Source organism: Salmo salar, chromosome ssa08 (genome assembly GCF_905237065.1).
Source record: "Salmo salar chromosome ssa08, Ssal_v3.1, whole genome shotgun sequence".
Classification (NCBI taxonomy): domain Eukaryota; kingdom Metazoa; phylum Chordata; class Actinopteri; order Salmoniformes; family Salmonidae; genus Salmo; species Salmo salar.
The window spans coordinates 19,356,577-19,379,194 of record NC_059449.1 but is presented as its reverse complement, the minus strand read 5'-3'; the positions used below and the strand labels follow the sequence as shown (position 1 = coordinate 19,379,194).

Sequence of the window (22,618 nt, the reverse complement as noted above, 5' to 3'; positions counted from 1 at the left end):
TTGATGAGCTGTGCTTTGCATTCAGTGATGAGCTGTGCTTTGCATTCAGCCCAAAGAGTAAAATGTTGGTCTCATCGGACCACAATCTTTTGCCTTATGTTCTTTCACATGCCTTTTTGTAAACTCCAGCCGTCATGTCATTTGCCTTTTTCTCAGAAGTGGCTTCCGTCTGGCCACTCTCACATAAAGCCCAGATTGGTGAAGTGCTATAGAGACTGTTGTCCTTCTGTCAGGTTCTCCCATCTCAGCCAAGGCACTCTGTAGTTATGTTAGTGGTTATTGGTCACCTCCCTGACCAAGGTTCTTCTTGCCCGGTTGCTCAGTTTGGTTGGACAACAACTACACAGACTCTGCTTGGATTTGATGTATTTTTTTCCATTGCCCAGTGATAGAGACCACTGTGCTCTTGTCTGTTTCCAACACTGGAAATTGCTTTATGACCTTACCCAGATAGAATTCTATCAGATCGACATACAGTACCTTGGACATAATGGTATAGTGCATGTGTCAAAGCAGAAACTATCTATTGTGGTAACTTTATATAGACGTAGGTGCGTTTAGTGCCCCCCCCCCCAAAACGTTATTGAACAGACTTTTGGGGTATATTTGTTTCGGTTGGTGTGGTGAGCTTGAAGCAATGAGTGGTGTACAGTATTTAAAGGGCAGTGGCCATACTGACAATGTTCCAACCCACAACCAACGACACATGTGCATTCAGATTTATTCAGACCCCTTGAATTTTTCAACATTTTGTTACGTTACAGCCTGATTCTAAAATGGATTGTTGTTTTTTTCCACCTCGTCAATCTACACACAACACCCCATAATGGGAATGCAAAAATGGGTTTTATTTTTTTGTAGCAAATGTATTGAACAAAAAAACAGATCACATTTACATAAGTATTCAGACCCTTTACTCAGTACTTTGTTGAAGCACCTTTGGCAAGATTAGACTCCAGTCTTATTGGGTATGACGCTACAAGCTTGGCAAACCTGTTTGGAGTTTCTCTCATTCTCCTCTGCAGATCCTCAAGCTCTGTCAGGTTGGATGTGGAGCATTGCTGCACAGCTATTTTCAGGAGATTTTCAATTGGGTTCTGGCTGGGCCACTCAAGGACATTCAAAGACTTGTCCCGAAGCCACTCCTACGTTGTCTTGGCTGTGTGCTTTAGGTCGTTGTCCTGTCGGAAGGTGAACTTTCGCTGAGGCCTCGACAGGTTTTCATCATGAACGGAGCAAAGTACAGAGAAATTCAACTGTCCCTCAATCCTGACTAGTCTCCCAGTCCCTGCCGCTGAAAAACATCCCCACAGCATGATGCTGCCACCACAATGCTTCGCCATAGGGATGGGGCCAGGTTCCCTCCAGACGTGACGCCAAAGAGTTCAATCTTGGTTTCATCAGACCAGAGAATCTTGTTTCTGGCTTTGGGCAAACTCCAAGTGGGCTGTCATGTGCCTTTTACTGAGGAGTGGCTTCCGTCTGTCCACTGTACCATAAAGGCCTGATTGGCGGAGTGCTGCAGAGATGGTTGTCCTTCTGGAAGGTTCTCCCATCTCCACAAAGGAACTTTGGAGCTCTGTCCGAGTGACCATCGGGTTCTTGGTCACCTCCCTGACCAAAGCCCTTCTCCCCTGATTGCTCAGTTTGGCCGGGCGGCCAGCTCTAGGAAGACTCTTGGTGGTTCCAAACATTATACATTTTAAGAATGATGGAAGACATGTGTTCTTGGGGACCTTCAATGCTGCAGAAATGTTTTGGTACCCTTCCCCAGATCTGTTTCTCGACACAATCCTGTCTCTGAGCTCTACGGACAATTCCTTCGACTTCATGACTTGGTTTTTTTTTAATCTTACATGCACTGTCAACTGTGGGACCTTATATAGACAGGTGTCTTTCCAAATCATGTCCAATCAATTGAATTTACCACAAGTGGACTCCAATCAAGTAGTAGAAACATCTCAAGGATGATCAATGGAAACAGGATGCACCTGAGCTCAATATTGAGTTTCATAGCAAAGGGTGTGAATACTGATGTAAATAAGTTTTCATTTTCAATAAATGTGCAAAAATGTATTAAAAACTTGGTCATTATGGCGTATTGTATGTAGATGGGTGAGAACAAATATTGAATCCATTTTGAATTCGGCAACAGATTGTGGAATAAGTCAAGGGGTATGAATACTTCCTGAAGGCACTGTATGCTCTTAGCTTCTAATGGACAATATGACGAGTCACTGTGAAACAAACCTGTAAAATGTATTGTTGGTGACTGCCTTTCCAGGTTACAGCGTGTGGATGCCAGAGACTCACAAGGCCAATCAGAATATCATAGGAGAAAGTGATGAGGGCGAGAGAAGTCAAGCCTCTAGGGGATCCAAAGAACTTGGACTTGACGACTTTAAGAAAGAACAGAGTCTGTTGCTGGTGTCAATTGAGGATGCTGCAGTACCAACAAAGAAGAACAAATATAACATAAGATACACCTGTAAAATATGTGGAAAGACTGGGACCAAGAAAGGCAGAATGTCAAGTCACTTGATGACACACGAAGGGACTTCTAGTTGTGATATTTGTGGTGCGAAATTCAAGCATCAGAATGGCTTGACAAAGCACAAGCTACTCAAACACAGTGTGAAACCCTACAGTTGCTTTGTGTGCGGAAAGATGTTTTTATATTCTAAAATACGTGACTACCATGAGCGGATACACATTGGAGAAGACTACTGGTGCGCGGACTGTGGCAAGACGTTCAAGGAGCGCCAGGATCGCGACACGCACGAGTGCATTGTTTGCAAGGGAGACCGGCCCTACAGCTGCTCCGAGTGCAGTGAAGCCTTTCAAAGACGGTACCATCTCACACAACACCAGCTGGAAAAACACCCTCTAATGGTGGACCAGACTGTCGAACCTGAGTCCAAGGACATTGAGGACCAACTGAGTCAGCTGAGAGTTCTGAGGCACCCATAAAGAGTGAACCGATACAATACACTTGTGAAATATGTGGAACAACTTGGGCGACTCAAAATGGCATGCGCTCTCACATGGTAATACATAGAAAAATACAAAGGAAACACTATACCTGCGACGTCTGTGGCAAAGTATTTAGGCTCAAATCACCTTTCACCAAACATCAGCTCAGACACAAGGGAGACCTGCCCTTCAGCTGCTCAGAGAGCAACAAGGACTTTAAAAGTCAGTACCAGCTTAAAAAACACCATCTTGAAAAGCACCCTCTAAAGGTGGAGCAGCCGTGTTCTGATCATGATCTTGTATTGACAGTAACCTGAAGGCCGATATCGGTGTTCTTGGTTGGTAAGTTCAGGTCCCACAACCTGAGGTGAACAATGATCGTGGTGATGTCTAACGTGTGCTCTGTCTGAGAATGTTAGCTACCATTTATGCTCTTCACTGAACATGACCCAATTAAAATGGCTGCAACTGAATGAACATTTTTAACAGTTTAAGAATATTTGGTTTTAATGTCATTTTTTTGGGCCCATATTTTTGGCTTTGGCAAAATTGGATTGCTCCTTTTGTTTGAAAAGCATGATTTAGGCTACATCGTTGTTAAATAGCTTGTCGTATTTGAATAAAAACATATCCAAACTTACGTTTCATTTTTATAAACAGGGCAACTATGGAAAGAGTGAGCGATTACTGATTTGTAAATACAGAGCAACTTTCTCCACATGGAACTGAATGCGTTTACTTTTGTGACATGGTGAGCTCTCCTACACAGGGAGGCAGTATCAGAGTAGAACAGCATCCTAAATCAATTGGGTCGATAAACTGGTATTTACGGTAGACTAACGTCATGACCTCTGCCACCCGGAAGTAAACAATGAAACATTAACGGCTAACGAGCTGAACACAAACAATATCGCCGGAGATTTTTACAGAAATATAGCTAGTGCTTTTTGGTAACATGATACTTTTACTCTACAAACCATTCATCCAATACACTTAATGTGTAAGCGTTGAGTGAAATAACGTTAAGCGATAATGTCGAATTCTGTACATTTTCACTCTCAGCTCGCCTCCATCATGGAGGTATTAGCTAACGCGGCAGTGGCAGAAATCTGCCAACTTGTAGACGATGGCTATGCCGTGTTACGCCTTGAAATATCGAGGACTCAGAGCGAAAACCAGGCTTTGAAGAGCAAACTACACCTGGTGGAGGTTCGTTCCAGGGAACGATCTGTCAAAAGAAGCATCGTACCCCCAATGTCGAGCTGTTCTGGTGCGCAAGGAACAGGTGAGTTTCTATAGTTTATCAATGCAATGATAGACAATGCTGTCTTGAGTTTTGGTGCAGGAAATATTATTTGTGCACTGCATGTTCTCAATGCCGTGCATGTCATGAATCTATTGTTTTTCCACGCCGATATAGATCAAGTCGAAGAGAAGCAGTCCACCAGTGTAAGGAGAAATGGAGGTTCAGTGGTGTTGGGGGACAGGAGCACTAGGACTGTCAGTGAGGAGGTTAATGGATTCAACATTACATATCTGATATAGTTGCAGACAAATATATTGGCACTTTTCTTAAATAGTTCCCCATTTCTTAAATAAGTACTTTGATCACCACATTTTCAACATTGCTTATTTTTGTATATTTAAGTTAATTAAAAAAATAAAGACAATGGCATGGAGAAAGTTATTGGCACCCCGGAGCTAGTACTTGGTTGCACAGCCTTTGGCCAAGATAACTAGACGAGTGCTTCTTGTAGCCATCAATGAGCTTTCTGCACCTTTCTACTGACAATTTGGCTCACCTTTCAGCTGTAAACTGCTATAATTGTTTAATATTGGAGGGATGCCCTCCGTCAACTGCTGTTTTTAGATCTCGCCATAGGTTTTTGAGGTGATTCAGATCTGGACTCTTTGCTGGCCACTCCAGAACATTCCAGCCTCTCTTCTTAACCATTCCTGGTTGCTTTTGTGTGTTTGGCGTTGTTGTCCTGCTGGAAGACCCATAACCTTCAACAGAGACCCAGTTTTTGGACACTGGGTTTAACATTGGACTACAAAACACCTGAATCTGCTGATGTCATGATGTCTTGCGCACTACCAGAGGTAGGTAGGGTGTTCTTTTCATTGAATGCTTAATTTGGTCGTCAGTAAACACAGCGCTGATCTGTATTGCCTAAGAGTTCCATTTTCTTTTTTTTATTGGTCCACAGAACATTTGGGTGGATTTTTGGTAAGTTAAATCAGGCATTTTGTGTCTCCTTCAGCAGTGTGATTTTCCTATGTTTACCAACGACCAAACCAAGCATTCAAAGAAAATAACACACTCCCCACAATCAATTATGGGGAGGATTGACAATACTGTGGGGTTAATTTGCTTCTGGCACTGGGGGCCTTGAATGTTTGCAAGACATTATCAAGGTGTTTTGGAATGCAATGATCAACCAGTGTCTCTGTTGAAGGTCATTGGTCTTCCAGTAGGACAACAACCGCAAACACACAAAGCGCGCTGGACTGTTCTGGAGTGGCCAATGAAACTTAAGTTTACAAAAATGACATTGATTCTGCAATGTTGAAAATCCAATAAGGTGTGGTAACCAAAAGTTAGACAAAAAAAGTGTAATTTCAATTTATTTGAGAATAAATGGGGAATTATTTAAGAGCGCACTCCAACTGTACTTATAGACTGTGTGGTTATTCCTGGAGTAAACTTGAGGATACAGCAGGACAGTTAGAGTTCCGTCCAATTCCTCCTCTTGTTTTGCAGAGCTTTGACACGACAGAGCATCCTGAGGTAGTGGTTGTAAAAGAGGAGAAATTGGAAGAGGAGCTGAGAGACTGTGGCTCAAAGCACAACCAGCTACCCAGGAGACTGAGTAGGTATCACACTTACCAATAGGATGGGGCCATAATGGTCTAGTTACAAAAAGTTCACAATCGCATCATGAAATTAATGTTTTTATCTTCTCTCTCTCATTCTTGTCCTCAGTTAGTGTGTCTCAGTCTCTTGTTGCTGTGAACGATCAAATCCTGAATGCAGAAACTTCACCTGTGGAGGTAGCTGAGGAGAAGCGGGACGGCGACAACCAGAGGCTCCAACAGACCGCAAACAGACACAGCACGGCAAGCCAGCACACACACAGCTCGGACTGTGTGACATATCAGAGAGAGAGCCATACAGCAGCTGGCCTCTCTCGCATAGAGGATGGCAGAGACATGCTTAATCCGTCTTGTTCTTATTTGGTGGAAACTGACTCTACTAAGCCACTTGATGCCCAGCCGCCCTTGACTCAGAGTGGGGTCACGACCTTGTGTGACAGTATGGCTTCCTCTGCCTCACTGGGCTGGAAGCAGGAGGCCGGAGGAGTTGACACTCTTAAAATGGAGGCAGGAATGCCCTCCTGGACTGAAGGGAGGGATATTGGAATGGGCCTGGCTGCTCAGTGTGGAGTTGACATCCCTGGGAAAAACAGGGAGGGTGTTCAGCTGGGGAACGGCACAAACGTCTGTCCTCAGAGCAACGTTAACTTAAGGGAGAGTGAGTCATCGGAAGGGCGCAAGTCCAGCGAACCGGATGCAAAAGGATTCGATACCTCCTTAGACTATTTTTTCTCTCCGTCGGAAATGGCCGGGATACAGACTCACCACCGAGGTGACGGCGCTGGAGGCGAGGAGCAGACCTCTTGTTCGTATCCCGGCGACGATGGTTTCGTCAGTCCTTCAAACTCGACACAAGGGGGCCTCCTCTTCTCAAACAGACTGGTCAACTGCCAGGAATGTGGACGGCTGTTCTCCAACTCGCTAGACCTCGCACTGCACCAAAGAATTCACATGGGGGAGAAACTCTTCAGCTGCGCCCAGTGTGACAAGCAGTTCCTCCACCTGCACCAGCTCAAGACCCACCAGAGAATACACACCAGGGAGAAACCCTTTAGCTGCTCCCAATGCGGGAAGCGCTTCTCCCAGTCCAGCCACATCAAGAGACACATGAGTGTTCACACAGGAGAAAAGCGGTTTGGCTGCAGCGTATGCGGGAAGAGGTTTTCACAATCCTGTAGCCTCAAAGTGCACCAGAGCGTCCACACCGGAGAGAGACCGTTCAGCTGCACTCAGTGCGGGAAGAGTTTCTCTGTGCTCGGGAACCTAATGAGACACCAGAGTGTTCACAGTAGAAAGCAGGATTAAGTCTTGAATAATTAATGGACACTGCATTCTGTTTATATCGTGTTGGTAAAATATTATGGAGATGAGTTTTGTACATTGTGCACGGTAAACATTTTTGTTTTGTGATAATAGCCTGACGTAAACTGTCTCTTGGTGTGATGTGAACATATTAAAACATTCCCCCTGAAAATGAATGTGGAGTTATCATGCTTGTTCAGTGCATTGAATGAAAAACTGTTCCAAGTCACTAAATGATGAGCCTATTGCTATTAAACCTACTACTTCATCAAAGGCTGCTCTGCAAACGTGGGTTGTCAAGATTTATTCCCGTTTTTTTTTTTGTATGTTTAACAATTACATTAAAAATATTGGTTTTGTCTGTGTAATCTCTCTTGCAGTGTAGTGTTTTGTTTAGAATAGTTCTGTTTTAGTCCTGTCTCCACTTTCAAGCTCGGAAGGTGGCGGTAATGTGCTATTCCACAGTCAAACAAGAAGAGATGTACGTCATCAACAGGCGACACGATAGCATCCTTCTAGACCCGAAGCAGTATCGTTATTCAACAATAACAAGCTAGGGCTTTACATACGTATTCAAACTAGTATAATCATCCGACATTTTTAAGCAACGATAGGAAATTTGGCTTAAGTATTTCGGTTGTAGATTAAACGGTGCATGAAGAGCAGAAATGGCAACAATGGCGGACTGTGTTGGTTATCAATTGCAAATAGCTTCGATAATGGAGGTGCTAGCCAATTCGGCGGTGGTCGAGATCTGCAAAATTGTTGATGATGGTTATTCCTCTCTGCGTTCCCAAATGGAGCAGGAAAGAGTGCAAATTGAGAGGGAGAGAGAGCAAACCGAGAAAGAGAAATATGTGCTCCGACGAAAATTACGCGAAATGGACGTGAAGATGCGGAGCTATGAGCGAAGACTCAGAAGACGCGACCTACGGAATGAAATGCATGCAGTTAATTTTAGACCACATGAAGGTACCGACAGATTATTATATATATATATATATATATATAATATATATATATATGCAAAAACGGGTTATAAACAGGGCTGGGTTTCTAAATGCAATCCGTTACCTGTCAAATTGTAATCAGCAACGTAATGTTTGGCTTGCCCAAACTCCCTAACGTAATCTGATTACTTTCCATTTAAGAGGCATAAGAAGAAGGTAACAATGAATATTACCAATTGAACAACAGCTATTGCGGGATAAATCAATGTTAGCGTTTACATAGCTGGCCATAAATCGAAGTAGGCTTCTTCGAACCCATTATTTTCTACTACAGATAATAAATAATACAATCTTTACTTTAAAAAACAAAGTCTGTCCGATTTCCAGTCATTCCAATTAATTGAATACCCCATGATCTTCAAGAATACGACTTGAAATATATATTAGCCAAATTATTTTACGGAAAACGTGAAATACGTTAGAGAAGTTAAAACGTCATTTATAAAACTACTGTCTTTATTTTACTAATATATCAAATTTACAGATTAAGAATGCTTATAAAAACACTACATGAAGGAAATGTCAGTGCATTTCGACGGCATAGTCACTATTTTCCCAAAACGAAGGATTAATTAACCTACTCTGTTGTTTAACTTGTCATGGAGGACTGATTGGCCTCATTGCTACGAGTTGAAAAATAAATGCTGCTCTCATGGAATGGTATGCGTTGAGTACTACCGAAAAGTGCCATTTGCTTAAGAAAAATGTATGACATATGCTACATTTGCTATAGGCCTAATGTTTATGTTTAATGTTGCTGACGCTTTGATATTTCCATAATTTGCCACTGTTTACATCTATCAAAAGTGCGCGAGTTTGAGCATGTGTCTGTTAGGTCTATGGACACTCATACAAAACAAGATTTCAGTTTTGAAACTGCAGTAAAAGTGCAGTCGACTGTGGTATTTTGGACGCAGTAATTGCAGTTGAACTCCAGGTATACAGCACTGTAACTGCAGTTATACTGCAAAATTACGGAAGTAAAAAATATTGTCATTTTGAACGCAGTATTTGCGACATACTGCAGTTATACTTCCCTCTGACTGCAATCTTTTTTGTGAGGGCAGTTATTGGGAATCAGCACAAATTAGATTGAGCAATAAAAGCCCCACTTGTGGACTTCTTAAATTAAACTTATGTTTGACAGTATGGAGCACAATACCACTGAGGAGTGTAGAAGGGAGGAGCTCCCTCAAAATGTTATTCCATATGGTGGGATCAACAGAATGCAGCTGTTGCGAGAGTGCATATTTCACTGGCTGTTCGATTAAACCATTATTGGGATAAAGTACACATACATTGCCTTCAGAAAGTATTTCTACCCCTCGACTTTGTTGCGTTACAGCCTGAATTCGGAATGGATTAAATATGTTCTTTTTCTCACCCATCAACACACATCACCCCATAATGACAAAGTGAAAACATGTTTTTAGAAATGTTTGCACATTTATTGAAAATTAAATACAAAGATCTAATTTACATAAGTATTCACACTGCTGAGTCAATACTTTGTAGAAGCAACTTTGGCAGCGTTTACAGCGGTGAGTCTTTCTGGGTTAGTCTCTAAGAGCTTTCCACACCTAGATTGTGAAACATTTGCCACTTATTATTAAAAAAATTATTCAAGCTCTGTCAAATCAGTTGTTGATCATTGCTAGACAACCATTTTCAAGTAGGTTTAAGTCAAAACTGTAACTCGGCCACTCAGGAACATTCACTGTCGTCTTGGTAAGCAACTCCAGTGTAGATTTGGCCATGTGTTTTAGGTTATTGTCCTGCTGAAAGGTGGATTCATCTCCCAGTGTCTGGTGGAAAGCAGACTGAACCAGGTTTCCTGCTAGGATTTTGCCAGTACTTAGCTCCATTCCAATACTTTTTTATCCTTAAAAACTCCCCAATCCTTAATGCTTACAAGCATACCCATAACATGATTCAGTCATCACTATGCTTGAAAATATGAAGTTGTGTACTTAGTAATGTGTTGTTTGGATTTGCCCAAAAAGTGAATTGCATTGCCACATTTTTTACAGTATTACTTTAGTGCCTTGTTGCAAACAGGATGCATGTTTTGGAATATTTTTTATTCCATCCACGCTTCCTTCTTTTCACTATCAATTAGGCTAAATCAAATGTATTTATATAGCCCTTCTTACATCAGCTGATATATCAAAGTGCTCTACAGAAACCCAGCCTAAAACCCCAAACAGCAAGCAATGCAGGCGTGGAAGCACAGTGGCTAGGAAAAACTCCCTAGAAAGGCCAAAACCTAGGAAGAAACCTAGAGAGGAACCAGGCTACGAGGGGTGGCCAGTCCTCTTCTGGCTGTGCCGGGTGGAGATTATAACAGAACAAGGCCAAGATGTTCAAATGTTCATAAATGACCAGCATGGTCAACTAATAGGCTAGTAGTTGTTGATCCATCCTCAGTTTTCTCCTATCACAGCCATTAAACTTGAACTGTTTTTTAAAGTCACCATTGGCCTCATGGTGAAATCCCTGAGCAGCTTCCTTCCTCTCCGGCAGGAGTTAGGAAGGACACCTGTATCTTTGTAGTGACTGGGTTTATTCACACACCATCCCAAGTGTAATTAATAACTTCACCATGCTCAAAGGGATATATTCAATGTATTTTCATGTTTTATTCATTTGTAAACATTTCTAAAAACATATTTCCACTTTGACATTATGGGATATTATGTGTAGGCCAGTGACCAAACTCTCTATTTAATACATTTTAAATTCAGGCTGTAGCACAACAAAATGTGGAAAAGGTCAAGGGGTGTGAATACTTTCTGAATGCATTGTATACATTTGTGAACGACCATCAACCACAATCCGGCAAAGGTGCAAATGGCTAAATGAGAGAACAGCAGTGTGATTCACATCAATGCGCTATGTAAATATCAATACTAGGTGATATGCGTATCGTCCGTAGGCTACAACACTGCTGTCGTCCTTACCTCCAAGCGTTTATTCAAGTTGGATGATCTTTGGATGCTGACAGCAGTCGCACCATTGGAAGACATAGCTTGGACTGTAGCCTACAAAAGCCTATTCCTGCTCTTTTCCAGCGATCCATCAAATGCATTTTGTGTGTCATCATAGATGTCTCTGACTTCTGGTCAGACTCGCTCAGGCGGAACAAACTTAACTTGCGCCTTTTTTCAATGCTGATTTGAATATCATCGAGAGAACAGAAAAATTCTCGCAAACATCGTTTCTGAATTTAAAAGTAATCCTAGTTTTTCAAAAGTATCTGCAACCTAATTACAATATTTTTTCCTGGTAACGGATTAGTTTGTTTCTTTGTAATCAGTTACATGTAACTGTTTGTTTCCCATGTAATCCGTTACTCCCCAACCCTGGTTATACATGTTTTCCTGTCAGCCAGGACCTGTCTCACTAAGCATATCAGAATAGGAGTGCTGATTTTAGGATCAATTTAGCCTTTTAACCTGAGTCATAATGAATAAGAGCATGGCCCCTGATGGGCAGGGCACCTGATGCTAGATCAGCACTCGTACTCTGAGACACTTTGTGGATATGTGCCCAGATCTTCATACAATGATTTCAATGATCCTAATAATGACAATGCTTCGTAGTTTCAGTGTCTTCAATTGCCATGCCAGTGAGTAATGACCAGTCCCGAGGCCCCCTGGCTACAATCGAGGACCATTCACAATACCACCACATGCCTCAGGTGTGTTTTTGCTGTCAAAATGAACGTAAATGACATGGAATAGGCTGAAACGTAATCTGTATTTTTCAAATGTATTTACAGGAAGACAGAACTGCATTGTCCCTAATCAAGCAGGAAAGAGTGGACAGCTGCGGCGTGGACCTGAAGGTAGAACAAAACATCAGCTCAGAGAGTAGACCCACTGGTAAGTTTCAGTGCAGATATTGATTACATAGAACAGTTTTATTTACAATCCACTCACTGTTGAAATACCCAACACACAGGCTACTACTGACCTTAGCTGAAGACATCAATTCTTAGCCCTTAGCTGAAGACATCAACTCTTAGGACTTAGCTGAAGACATCAACTCTTAGGACTTAGTTGAAATGTGAAAAATGTGCTGTGTTTAAAGACAACCTGTTGTATATGATTAGGAATGTCTGATCATTGTGTTGATGACTCCTTTTTCATCCTTGATGGTAGTTCCGGAACCCAACGACGATGACAGCGAGAGACATAACATGGCTGACACTCACAGCTCGCCCACTGCAGCCACAGAGGACCCCACTGAGCCCACTAGGACCAGTGGATCCGACGCTAACCTCAAGTCAGAGATGGGGACAGAGGGTGTGAACCAGAGACCCCAACAGCCAACAGGACCAGATCTCAGCACAGAGATACTGAATAGCCCCGGTTTGGATCTGGCTCTGATGCAGGAGAGGGTCCTGGGGCATCTGGGGCTTTCCTTGGCCCAGGCAGCAGCTGCAAACGCAGAGGCCGCCGGGCATCCATCTTGCTCCTACCAAACCCAGGCTGACGTAGAGAGCCAGTCCCGACAGTTCCCCGGCAGCGATATGGGCGTCTTCGCCCCCTTTGACATGACAGCTCCTCCTCCTCCTGCACCGCCAGCGAATCAGAGGCAGCCACATGGAGCCACGACGGCAAACGAGCCAATGGGCTGTAACTTCTGCGGCCGCATCTTCCACAGCCAGGCGTCCCTGGAGGTGCACCAGCGGGTCCACACGGGACAGCGGCCGTTCAGCTGCCCACACTGCGGCAAGTCTTTTGCGCAGCCCAACAACCTCCGGGTGCACCTGCTAATCCACAGTGGCGAAAGGCGGTACCGGTGCTCGATCTGTGGGAAGAGTTTCATTTCGTCAAGTCACCTTAAGAGACACAGGACCGTTCACACCCAGGAGAAACCCTACATCTGCTCTCGGTGCGGCCAGTCCTTCACTCAACTCTGCAGTGTCCGGAGACACAGACAGCAGTCGCGGTGCGGAGAGCCGCCTCATGCTCAAAACGAACTCTCTGCTTGACTGTAGAAAAGGTGTTGTACAGTACGTGTATGTGTTAGCTGTATCTGAAGTGATTTACACTAGCTATAGGTTTCCTGATCAAAACGTTTCGCCTTTTAGTCTCTTGGATGATAGGTCCACAGATAGAAGTTGAGAAATGTATGTTGTTAACTCTAAATTAATATTTACCTAAAGATGACACTGTCATTAGTGTCATGTGACTGTTTAGTACAATACATCCCATCTTACCTTGGTCATAAGGCAAGATGGGGTTGTCCCTGGGAAAGGCTTGTTTTTAGAGTAGTACTTTATTGATCCCAACTTGGGAAATGGTTTTATCACTCTGCAACATCATCTAATAATTGTACCACTAGAAGAAGTCCAGGAGGATGAAGCAGGACATTACGGAGACCAGTGGATTGGACTGAGCCCTCGTCTGGCATGGCTGACTTCACTGTGTGACTGAATCACAGGGATGAACGATGCAACTAATAAAAGGTTTTCCTGTATGTTTTGAAGGGGTTTGATGACAGAGTCATTTGAGACGGAAGTAGGAAACGCTGAAATTTACGACTTGCTAATTGGCTCTAGTTATCATAGGTGTTTATACACTTGCTGCGCTGAACCAGTTAGCAAGTCGGAAATGTTTAAGTTCCGACTAGCACATGAACGGGGCCAATACTGAGGTATAACACAGGTGAGAAGCAGTTTACACAGGCAGCCCAATTCTGATATTTTTCTCCAAATTGGTCTTTTGACCAATCACATGAGACCTTTTCACATCCAATCTTTTTCAGAGCCGATCTGATTTGTTAAAAGACCAATTAGTTGGGGAAAAAAGATCTGAATTGGGCTGCCTGTGTAAACACGGCCGTTGAAATGCACAGTGTGTGGACAGTTTACACAATCAGGTATCGCAAGAGAAGGGTTAATATATGACAGAGGAAGTGCAGGTTTATGCTGTCAAATCAAATAAATGTCAATTAAATTCATGGGAAATGGCACCCTGGATTGTTTTTTTCTGCAGTATTTTTATTAATTGCTTACACCAATCACTTATCTGCTTCCTTGTAAGTATTCACAGCTCTCCAATTGGCTGTATTGGTTATACATATCCAATCAATTGTCTATATATATATATACACACACACACACACTGTATGTGCTAACCTCAAGGAAACAAGAAAGGATGCATTACTTAACCAAATCCCTATTGTGGAAATTCAGCATTACAGAGTGATGGAAATTTAAAGGCAATGTTCCCGCGTTAATGGAGTCTGCATTCACTGTAAACGTTGCAGATGTCGGCACAGTATGAAATCACATTTCTAACGCGCTATCTGTAACGCTTCAGCAATACAGATTGAATAGAGCCCCTAGACCACGGTTCTCCAACAGGCACACTACCCTTCAAAAGTTTGGGGTCACTTAGAAATGTCCTTGTTTTTGAAAGAAAAGCAAATGTGTCCATTAAAACGACATCAAATTGATCAGAAATACAGTGTAGACATTGTTAATGTTGTAAGTGACTATTGTAGCTGGAAACGCCATATTTTTTATTTTATGGAATATCTACAGAGGCCCATTATCAGCAACCATCACTCCTGTGTTCCAATGGCACGTTGTGTTAGCTAATCCAAGTCTTCTAGGCAGAGTTGCAAAGAAAAAGCCATATCTCAGACTGGCAAATAAAAATAAAAGATTAAAGATGGGCAAAATAACACAGACACTGGACAGAGGAACTCTGCCTAGAAGGCCAGCATCCCGGAGTCGCCTCTTCACGTTGAGACTGTTTCTCAAACTAGACACTAATGTACTTGTCCTCTTGCTCACTTGTGCACCGGGGCCTCCCACTCCTCTTTCTATTCTGGTTAGAGCCAGTTTGCGCTGTTCTGTGAAGGGAGTAGTACACAGCGTTGTACGAGATCTTCAGTTTCTTGGCAATTTCTCGCATGGAATAGCCTTAATTTCTCAGAACAGGAATAGACTGACGAGTTTCAGAAGAAAGGTCTTTGTTTCTGGCCATTTTGAGCCTTTAATCGAACCCACAAATGCTGATGCTCCAGATACTCAACTAGTCTAAAGAAGGCCAGTTGTATTGCTACTTTAATAAGCACAACAGTTTTCAGCTGTGCTAACATAATTGCAAAAGGGTTTTCTAAAGATCAATTAGCCTTTTAAAATTATAAACTTGGATTAGCTAACACAATGTCCCATTTGAACACAGGAGTGATGGTTGCTGATAATGGGCCTCTGTAGCCTACGCAGATATTCCATAAAAAAATCTGCCGTTTCCAGCTACAATAGTCATTTACAACATTAACAATGTCCACACTGTATTTCTGATCAATTTGATGTTATTTAAATGGATTTTTTTATATTTTTATTTACTTTCAAAAACAAGTACATTTCTAAGTGACCGTAAACGTTTGAACGGTAGCGTATATCGCGAGCTACCAGTAACTCGCAGCCCACCTATGAGTAGCTCGACAAGCAATTAATGTGTTCCATTGCAAAGCTACTATCCAATCAAAGCCACATTGACATTATCCCACCCCTGGTTAGACACTTTTGGCTTAAAAAGACAAACGTAACACAATATCTGCCAATTGATTTCCAGCAATATTTTTTCCCCCCAGAACTCACAATTGGTCTTCTGATGTGATTTGAGGATTGTTCTTTGTTTCTCTATGAATAACTGTAATATTGAGTAAGAAAAAAAATAATATTTTATATATTGACAGAAAACGTTTATTGTACACCAATCACCCGGGGAAGAGTTGCAGGGTACAGGAGAATAAAATAATGTGCTATAAAATGCGTAACTCGATAAATGTATTTTTTATTTTTAATATCTATCATGCTAGAAACGTTTAGAGGCCCCTACCCAAGACATGGCTGCGGATTATACCATGTGTTTACGGTAAATTAAAACATATGTTAATACGTCATCATTAAGCGACACCGACCATGGCTATTATTGAAATTTATGAAAACAATAATTCGCCTTTTAGTTTGAATTTAATGTTAGGGTAAAGGTTAGTGTTAGGTTTAAAATCGAATTTTATGAAGATACATTGTAGAAATAGGCGGGGTTTAGCCATCCAAGTCGGGTGCTTCATTTTGGTAATAGTGAAGGAGTAACGTTACTTAACTACCTACTACTATGAGACCGCGCTTCCTGCCTGCCAACGGACTTTCTCTCCCCGATTGACCACCTCCCTCAGATGACCACTTAAACCATGAACTTTCTAATGACTTGTTTTTATAAAATTACAGTATGTCTTTTTTGTGCGCTTTGAGATTATTTCAAAAAGCGCTATATAAATATAATAAATTATTTATTATGACTTTGTGGCTGTGGTAACTAGCTTTAGTGACGACCCATGTAAACCAGCCTTTCTTAAAGTATGGGTCGCGGACCTGTTAATGGTGGGTCCGCGACGTGTCAGAGTAAATGTATAATTATTAAATGAATTACTGGAATTAATTTGGCCAAGTGCTCTCTGCTTAGCAACGGTCTCTGCTCAGTTTATAAACTGCGCGTGTAGGAGATGGAGATGCCGGTGTGTTTCGCGGTTAACCTGATTTTTTTTCTTGAAGATCCCTCCGCGACCCACAAGCTGCAGCGCTTCGTTCAGCAGCAGATGATGCGCTGTCAGCCAGTGACTTGTCATTCACACTCGCCATCAAATTGACCCATGCTAGCAACAAGTTCTGACTGAGCTCAATCGTCATGAGAAGCCAATACACTGACGAGTTTCTCTCTCTTTCATACAAACTTCGAGAAGTAAAAAGGAGCTCCCGCAATGTGTTTTATGCGGGGAAGTGCTTAGTAATGAGTCATTCAAAACGAACATATTCATATAACGACACGTCCTGACGGTATACCCAGGGAATTCTTTCAGAACAGGGCAGAATGCTTCAGGAAACAGTGCTTCGACGGTGGAAAAGTAAGTCCGCTAGCAAGGTATTGTTGTCATTTTATAACAGGTGATGATAAGCAGAAATAAGGGAATACTATCTCATAGTAGTATATGTGAGTTTCTCTTTCAAACAATCCCCTGGCCTTGTACACAGCTAATAGCTAACGTTAGCGAAAGCAAACTAGCTACTGATAGTGCAACCATAACAGTCCAGATGAAGATGAAAAATCATCAGGCCTACTGTACATCTTTCTGTAGAAATTATTGTTGAAAAAAGTCTAGTTTGGAACCGTTGCTGTTAAAATACAAGTCATCATTTTTATTCTGAACTGAAAGAAACTGATTGAAGCAAGATACTTTTTGAGGCAAACACACACAGTTCTGGGTTTCTCATCTACAGCAGGAAGCGGTCTCCTGCCTAACTGAGAAAGCAGTAGATGTTCTGGTCCAGTTTGGCACCACACACCTATGTCAGTTAGGGTTCTCAACTCTGGATTACTTAATAAACAATTACTTAAAACAAAAACAAGTACTTCAAAAACACATCTCAATGCTGAGCATGACCTCAGTGTTGCTCTGTCAAAAACTGATCCCAGAATAGACATGCTTGTTGAAAACTTCAACCAGCCACACACCTCTCATTAAGACTGTGTGTGTGTTTTCTGCTCTACATCCGTGTGATTGTTTTTTTAAATATTTTTTATTTAAATTGAACCTTTATTTAAATAGGCAAGTCAGTTAAGTACACATTCTTATTTACAATGACGGCCTACCCCGGCCAAACCTGGACGAACATTTTGTACTGTACTGTTACTTAGGGTTGCACTATCAAAAGTCCTGCGTGTGTGTTCTGTTATACATCTGTGTGATGTGATCAATCAGTTTGTTCCAGTTCAGAATAAAAATGATTTATTGAATTTTAACAGCAACAGTTCCAACCTAGACAGATATGTAAGAGTTAATGGGTGAAAATAAACATGAATAGCTATTTATATGGCAATTTAATTTCATTGTTATTTGTTTTTGTCTATATTGCATTTGTTTTAGGATTAAGGGCAATGAAATGTACCAATATTTACATATAGTTGCATATGTTCCTAAACTTGGTTCCCAGGAATAAACAATTTCTAATTTGGGTCCCAGGCGGAAAAAGTTTAAGAACCCCAGATGTAAACAATCAACAGTCTACCTTTGTAAGGTTTTTCAGCCAAACAAGACAGGTTTCATTCATAAACTGATTGTTTGGTAACATTATTTTGATGTTGAGATGGAATCACGTTCTGGCTGTATCGGATTCAGACTGCATTTTGCAACACCGGTAGCGTCGATCATGGAGATGTTGAGCGAATCTGCAAGCTCTTTGAGGATGGCTCCTCCAATTCATATTTGCAAATAAAGCAAAACATGGCTCAAGAAATACAATGCTATGAAAGAAGAATTAAACATTAATTGAAGTAATCGAAACGAGAATGGAAGGACTACTTGCCACACAGCCAGAGTGACAACCTATATTCGGTTAGCCGACAACACTAAATTCCTAGATTCATGATGGAGTTGAGTGGCGAATATTGTGGGCGGACAAGTTCCGACGTCACATAAAATACACGTTTTTTTAAATAAAAATCAACGATTTCCAGGTCCGTACGGGAGTTGCGGCGATGGGACAAGACTAACTACCAAAAAGATTTCAGCACACAAAGTAAATGCGTGCTATTCCTTGGGTGCTAAAATGCGCAGACAGGTCTCATAGACTAGACGTAACAAAGTAAACGTAAATCAATGATACTCAAAATACTATGATATGTTAAATTTGGTATGGTTACATAAAATGGATTACTTAAGGCAAAAACAACGAAGGTTGCCTATTCGAATCCCGGAGCCGGCAAGGTGGAAAAATCTGCCATTCTGCCCTTGAGCAAAGCAGTTAGCTGCCCCCACAACAACTGCTCCCCGGGCACAGATGACGTAAACGTCAATTAAAGCAGCTCCCCGCACCTCTCTGATTCAGAGGAGTTGGGTTAAATGCTGAAGACACATTTTGGTTGAATGCATTCAGTTGTGTAACTGGCTAGGTCTCGCCTTTCCAAAAGGTTGCATGTTTGAATCTTGTCACAGGCAACTTTGCAACTACTTATTGCTGTTTAGCTACTTTTCAACTCCTTAGCATGTTAGCTAACCCTTCCCCTAACCTTAACTTTATAACCTAAATCCTAACCCTAACCCCTAGAGCTAGCTAACGTTAGCCACAACAAATTAGAATTCATAACATATCATACGTTTTTGCACATTTGTAACATATTGTACGAATTGCAATTTAACATAATGTACAAATTGCATTTCGTTGTGCTGATCAATTAATGCTTTTTGAGGTCGTTTTGGTTATAAAAAAAGTCACATTTCGGTTTCGCATATTTTTTTCAACAATAAATGCATTATGAAATAATAACATTACAATGATTTTAGAGCTGGTTAATGGAAATTCCAGAGTTTATAAACCCAGAGGCACAACATTGCGAGACTTCTGGGAATTGCGAAACAGACCAGGCTGATGTTTTGGTGTTTGATAAGTCAATGAGAGAAGTGAAAAATTCTTCCTTAGTTGTTCATTTTCCCGAAATCTAAAGGCACAACCAAGATTTGAGCCAACATCTTAAGTAGTTGAACATGTTATTACTTCAATCTCGTGAAAGTGACAAACTGACATATTTAACTGATGTTGGTCAATTAGTTGTTTAATAACTGAACCCCCCGAAATGTTGTTAATCGCTCAGCACTAGCAATTCATAACTGTCATACAAATTGTAATTCGTAACATACCATAATAAATGGATTACGGACATCCAAAAATACATATCATAACATATCATACTAAAGGTAGTGTCTTGGCTTTACGTACAGAATAATACGAAATGCTCTGAGACCACGTTGCAACGCCAGCTATTCTTTGGGTGCTGAAATCCGTAGTTTTTGATTAAAAAATGATTTTATTTGATGTCAGAGCTCCAGTCCGCCCACAATAGTCGCTGCTCAACTCCATCGTACATCTTGGAGTTGAGTTTAGTCGTCTACTGTGTGTGTACCCTATCTGGCTAGCTACCAATGAACTTGCCAGACCCATTGAATGCACCCACCAAAGTCTAAATTAGTCCTTGATAAGATGGAAAGAATGAAAATCAGCAGTGGATTTCTAGGTCAGCACAGGATTCGAGGTCCAGATTTGAATTAGCCTGAGCTAGAACCATGAACTCCAGTGTCCCAGCATAGTAGATCTGAGTAACAGAATGTGGAGTTGGCTACCACTTGCATGCTAACTTAATCTATTGATACATTTATAAACCAAACAACCACATCTGATCATTGGTCAGGTGGTTTGAAGTTGTAGTTTGTGACATAGATTCACTCACTCATTTGTCATCATTCTGACAGAGAAAGGCAATGTCTCACTTTCTCCAGGAGAGGGAATCCTCTGCATGCAAACTTGCAATTTGACTGAGGATGAGTACAACACTTTTAGAATGCACTGTGCTGGTGAGCCCACTACATCACTTTTTGTTGTTGTGAACAATTGTTTTTTTATCCACTACATCACTTTATATGACTATCCATAATATTTCACTTGAAAATATCAGAATAATGTTCATGAATGAAAAACTATCTGTTGTTTATTTCTACAGGAGGTAAGCGCCAAATTCCCAGGAGTCAAACAAGAACATGTTGCATGTTGGGACGGTATTCATGAAATGGGCACAATGAGCAGTGGGACCAACACTGCTCTCAAGTCAGAGGCAGACACTGAGGGAATGATCCAGACAAAACAGCAGTCAGGAGCTGAACACAGTGAAGGTGTCTTCCTAAGTCTGAACCCGATTTTTTATTTTTATTCGGCCTCTCTGCCCCAGACGCCGAAGACTCTTCGTGTTCCTACGCCCACAGACACCAGAAGACAGTCGACGCAGTTCTCAGACACCCCAGTGAGAGCAGAACCACCACTGCATCGACGCCAGCATAGCTCCAATACAGATTCCCCCAAGACAGGGAAGGAACCTCTACACTGCAAACAATGCGGCAAGACTTTAAGCCAATACCCAGTGCTAGAGGCACATGAAAGAGTGTACACAGGGGAGAAGACATATATGTGCGAAGCGTGCGGCAGGGGTTTTCGCAAGTCGGAAATCGCAACATGCACCTAAAGTTTCAGTCCGGCGAGAAGCAGTTTGTCTGCACGTTGTGTGGGAGGAAGTTCAGGACCTTGAGTCACATGAACATCCATGGTAAAGGGAAGCCGGTCAAATGCTGCAAGTGCAGGACGTGGTTCTTGGATATAGACAGCTGCCAAAAGCAACACTAACCTTCTCATCTGTGAGGAAAGTTGTTTGCTCTAGCCTGCCATCTGAACAGACGGAGACAGAAACAATGCCAGTCACAATGAACAACAGAATCAATGGTTGTCTGTCTCTCTATGTTTGTCTGTCCGTCGGTCATTACGAAGAGAAGGCTGATGAACGTGATAGACTTGGTGGCTCAGGGCCAGAGTCCTTGCCTTCCATTCATGGGTTCAAATTCCATTTCTTGTGCTTTAGTGGACATTTCCACAAATGTCAATGTCAAAATGACAAAGAAAACTATTGAATGTGAAAGAGATGGTTGCTCTAGGGTCGAGTTCATGCTTTTCATCCATGAGTTATGGGTTCGAAAACCCATGTCTTTCTCTTCTGCTTTAGTCACTGAATGTCGATGTCTAAACCACAAAGAGAAGTGTAACGAGCGTGAAGGAGTCTGTGGCTGGATCTCACCCAATAAGCACAGGGCTGTAGGTTTGAACCCTGTGCTCTGGAAGAGGGTTACCTCACCACTGAGGGCTCCACTGGGTGGGACTGAAACACATAGAAGGGCACAATAAGTAGGTTTGGTTAAATCCTGTGGTTTCAGAACAGTAACCAGCAGTGGCTACGGAGGGAAACCTCTGGGAATAGTAGACAACCCAATGCTTACAAGGCGAAAGCTTCATGTCTGAGCCAACACCTCCTTCATGCTTCTCAAGCGTCGCTTCACTTCTCTTCCTACGATAGAGTTAAGGAAACATTGAAGAGTACACTAATAAGCCCATGTTGGAGCTGAAGATGGCAGCCTGTTAGCTCTGTGACACCCACATTGGGTTTCCCTGTGAGCTCTACTAGTCAGGGCCATGCTGGTCAATAATGCCGGCATCAACAGGCTTTCTGTATGTCACCCAGCATCAATTGGAGGTAGCTGTAGTTGGATACATGGCATCTCTACGCCAGCCAGCTCTCCCTCAGACACTTGCCTGGAGGCCTGGTCACATCAGACAAATACCTCTGGGCAGAATCACATCAGAATGCAAACACACCTCACCTCTAGAGCGATCAGACCATTCAGGCCACACCTCTGAACTCACCTTACTTCAGCTCACCTTAGCTATCATGTGAACCAGGGGTATTCAAATCTTACCATATAAGGTTGAGAGCCTGCTGGTTTTCTGTTCTACCTGATCATTAATTGCGCCCACCTGGTGTCCCAGGTCTAAGTGGAAC

General features: G+C 42.1%; 2 protein-coding genes and 1 long non-coding RNA gene across 3 annotated transcripts; all 3 read left to right on the top strand.

The window, feature by feature from the left end:
* The first annotated feature begins 3,819 nt into the window (after positions 1-3,819).
* LOC106610391 (zinc finger protein 90) lies at positions 3,820-7,429 on the top strand. The gene is made up of 4 exons (XM_014209753.2): positions 3,820-4,258; positions 4,394-4,485; positions 5,738-5,846; positions 5,960-7,429. The coding sequence occupies exons 1-4, from the start codon at positions 4,006-4,008 to the stop codon at positions 7,153-7,155; spliced, it is 1,650 nt and encodes a 549-aa protein (XP_014065228.1). The 5' UTR covers positions 3,820-4,005; the 3' UTR covers positions 7,156-7,429.
* Positions 7,430-7,624: 195 nt separating this feature from the next.
* On the top strand, positions 7,625-14,149 carry LOC106610393 (zinc finger protein 792). The gene is made up of 4 exons (XM_014209754.2): positions 7,625-8,124; positions 11,765-11,862; positions 11,944-12,046; positions 12,326-14,149. The coding sequence occupies exons 1-4, from the start codon at positions 7,821-7,823 to the stop codon at positions 13,159-13,161; spliced, it is 1,341 nt and encodes a 446-aa protein (XP_014065229.1). The 5' UTR covers positions 7,625-7,820; the 3' UTR covers positions 13,162-14,149.
* Positions 14,150-16,110: 1,961 nt separating this feature from the next.
* LOC106610395 (uncharacterized) lies at positions 16,111-22,618 on the top strand. The gene is made up of 3 exons (XR_001329898.2): positions 16,111-17,093; positions 20,520-20,594; positions 20,741-22,618. It is a non-coding gene; the product is annotated as an uncharacterized lncRNA (long non-coding RNA).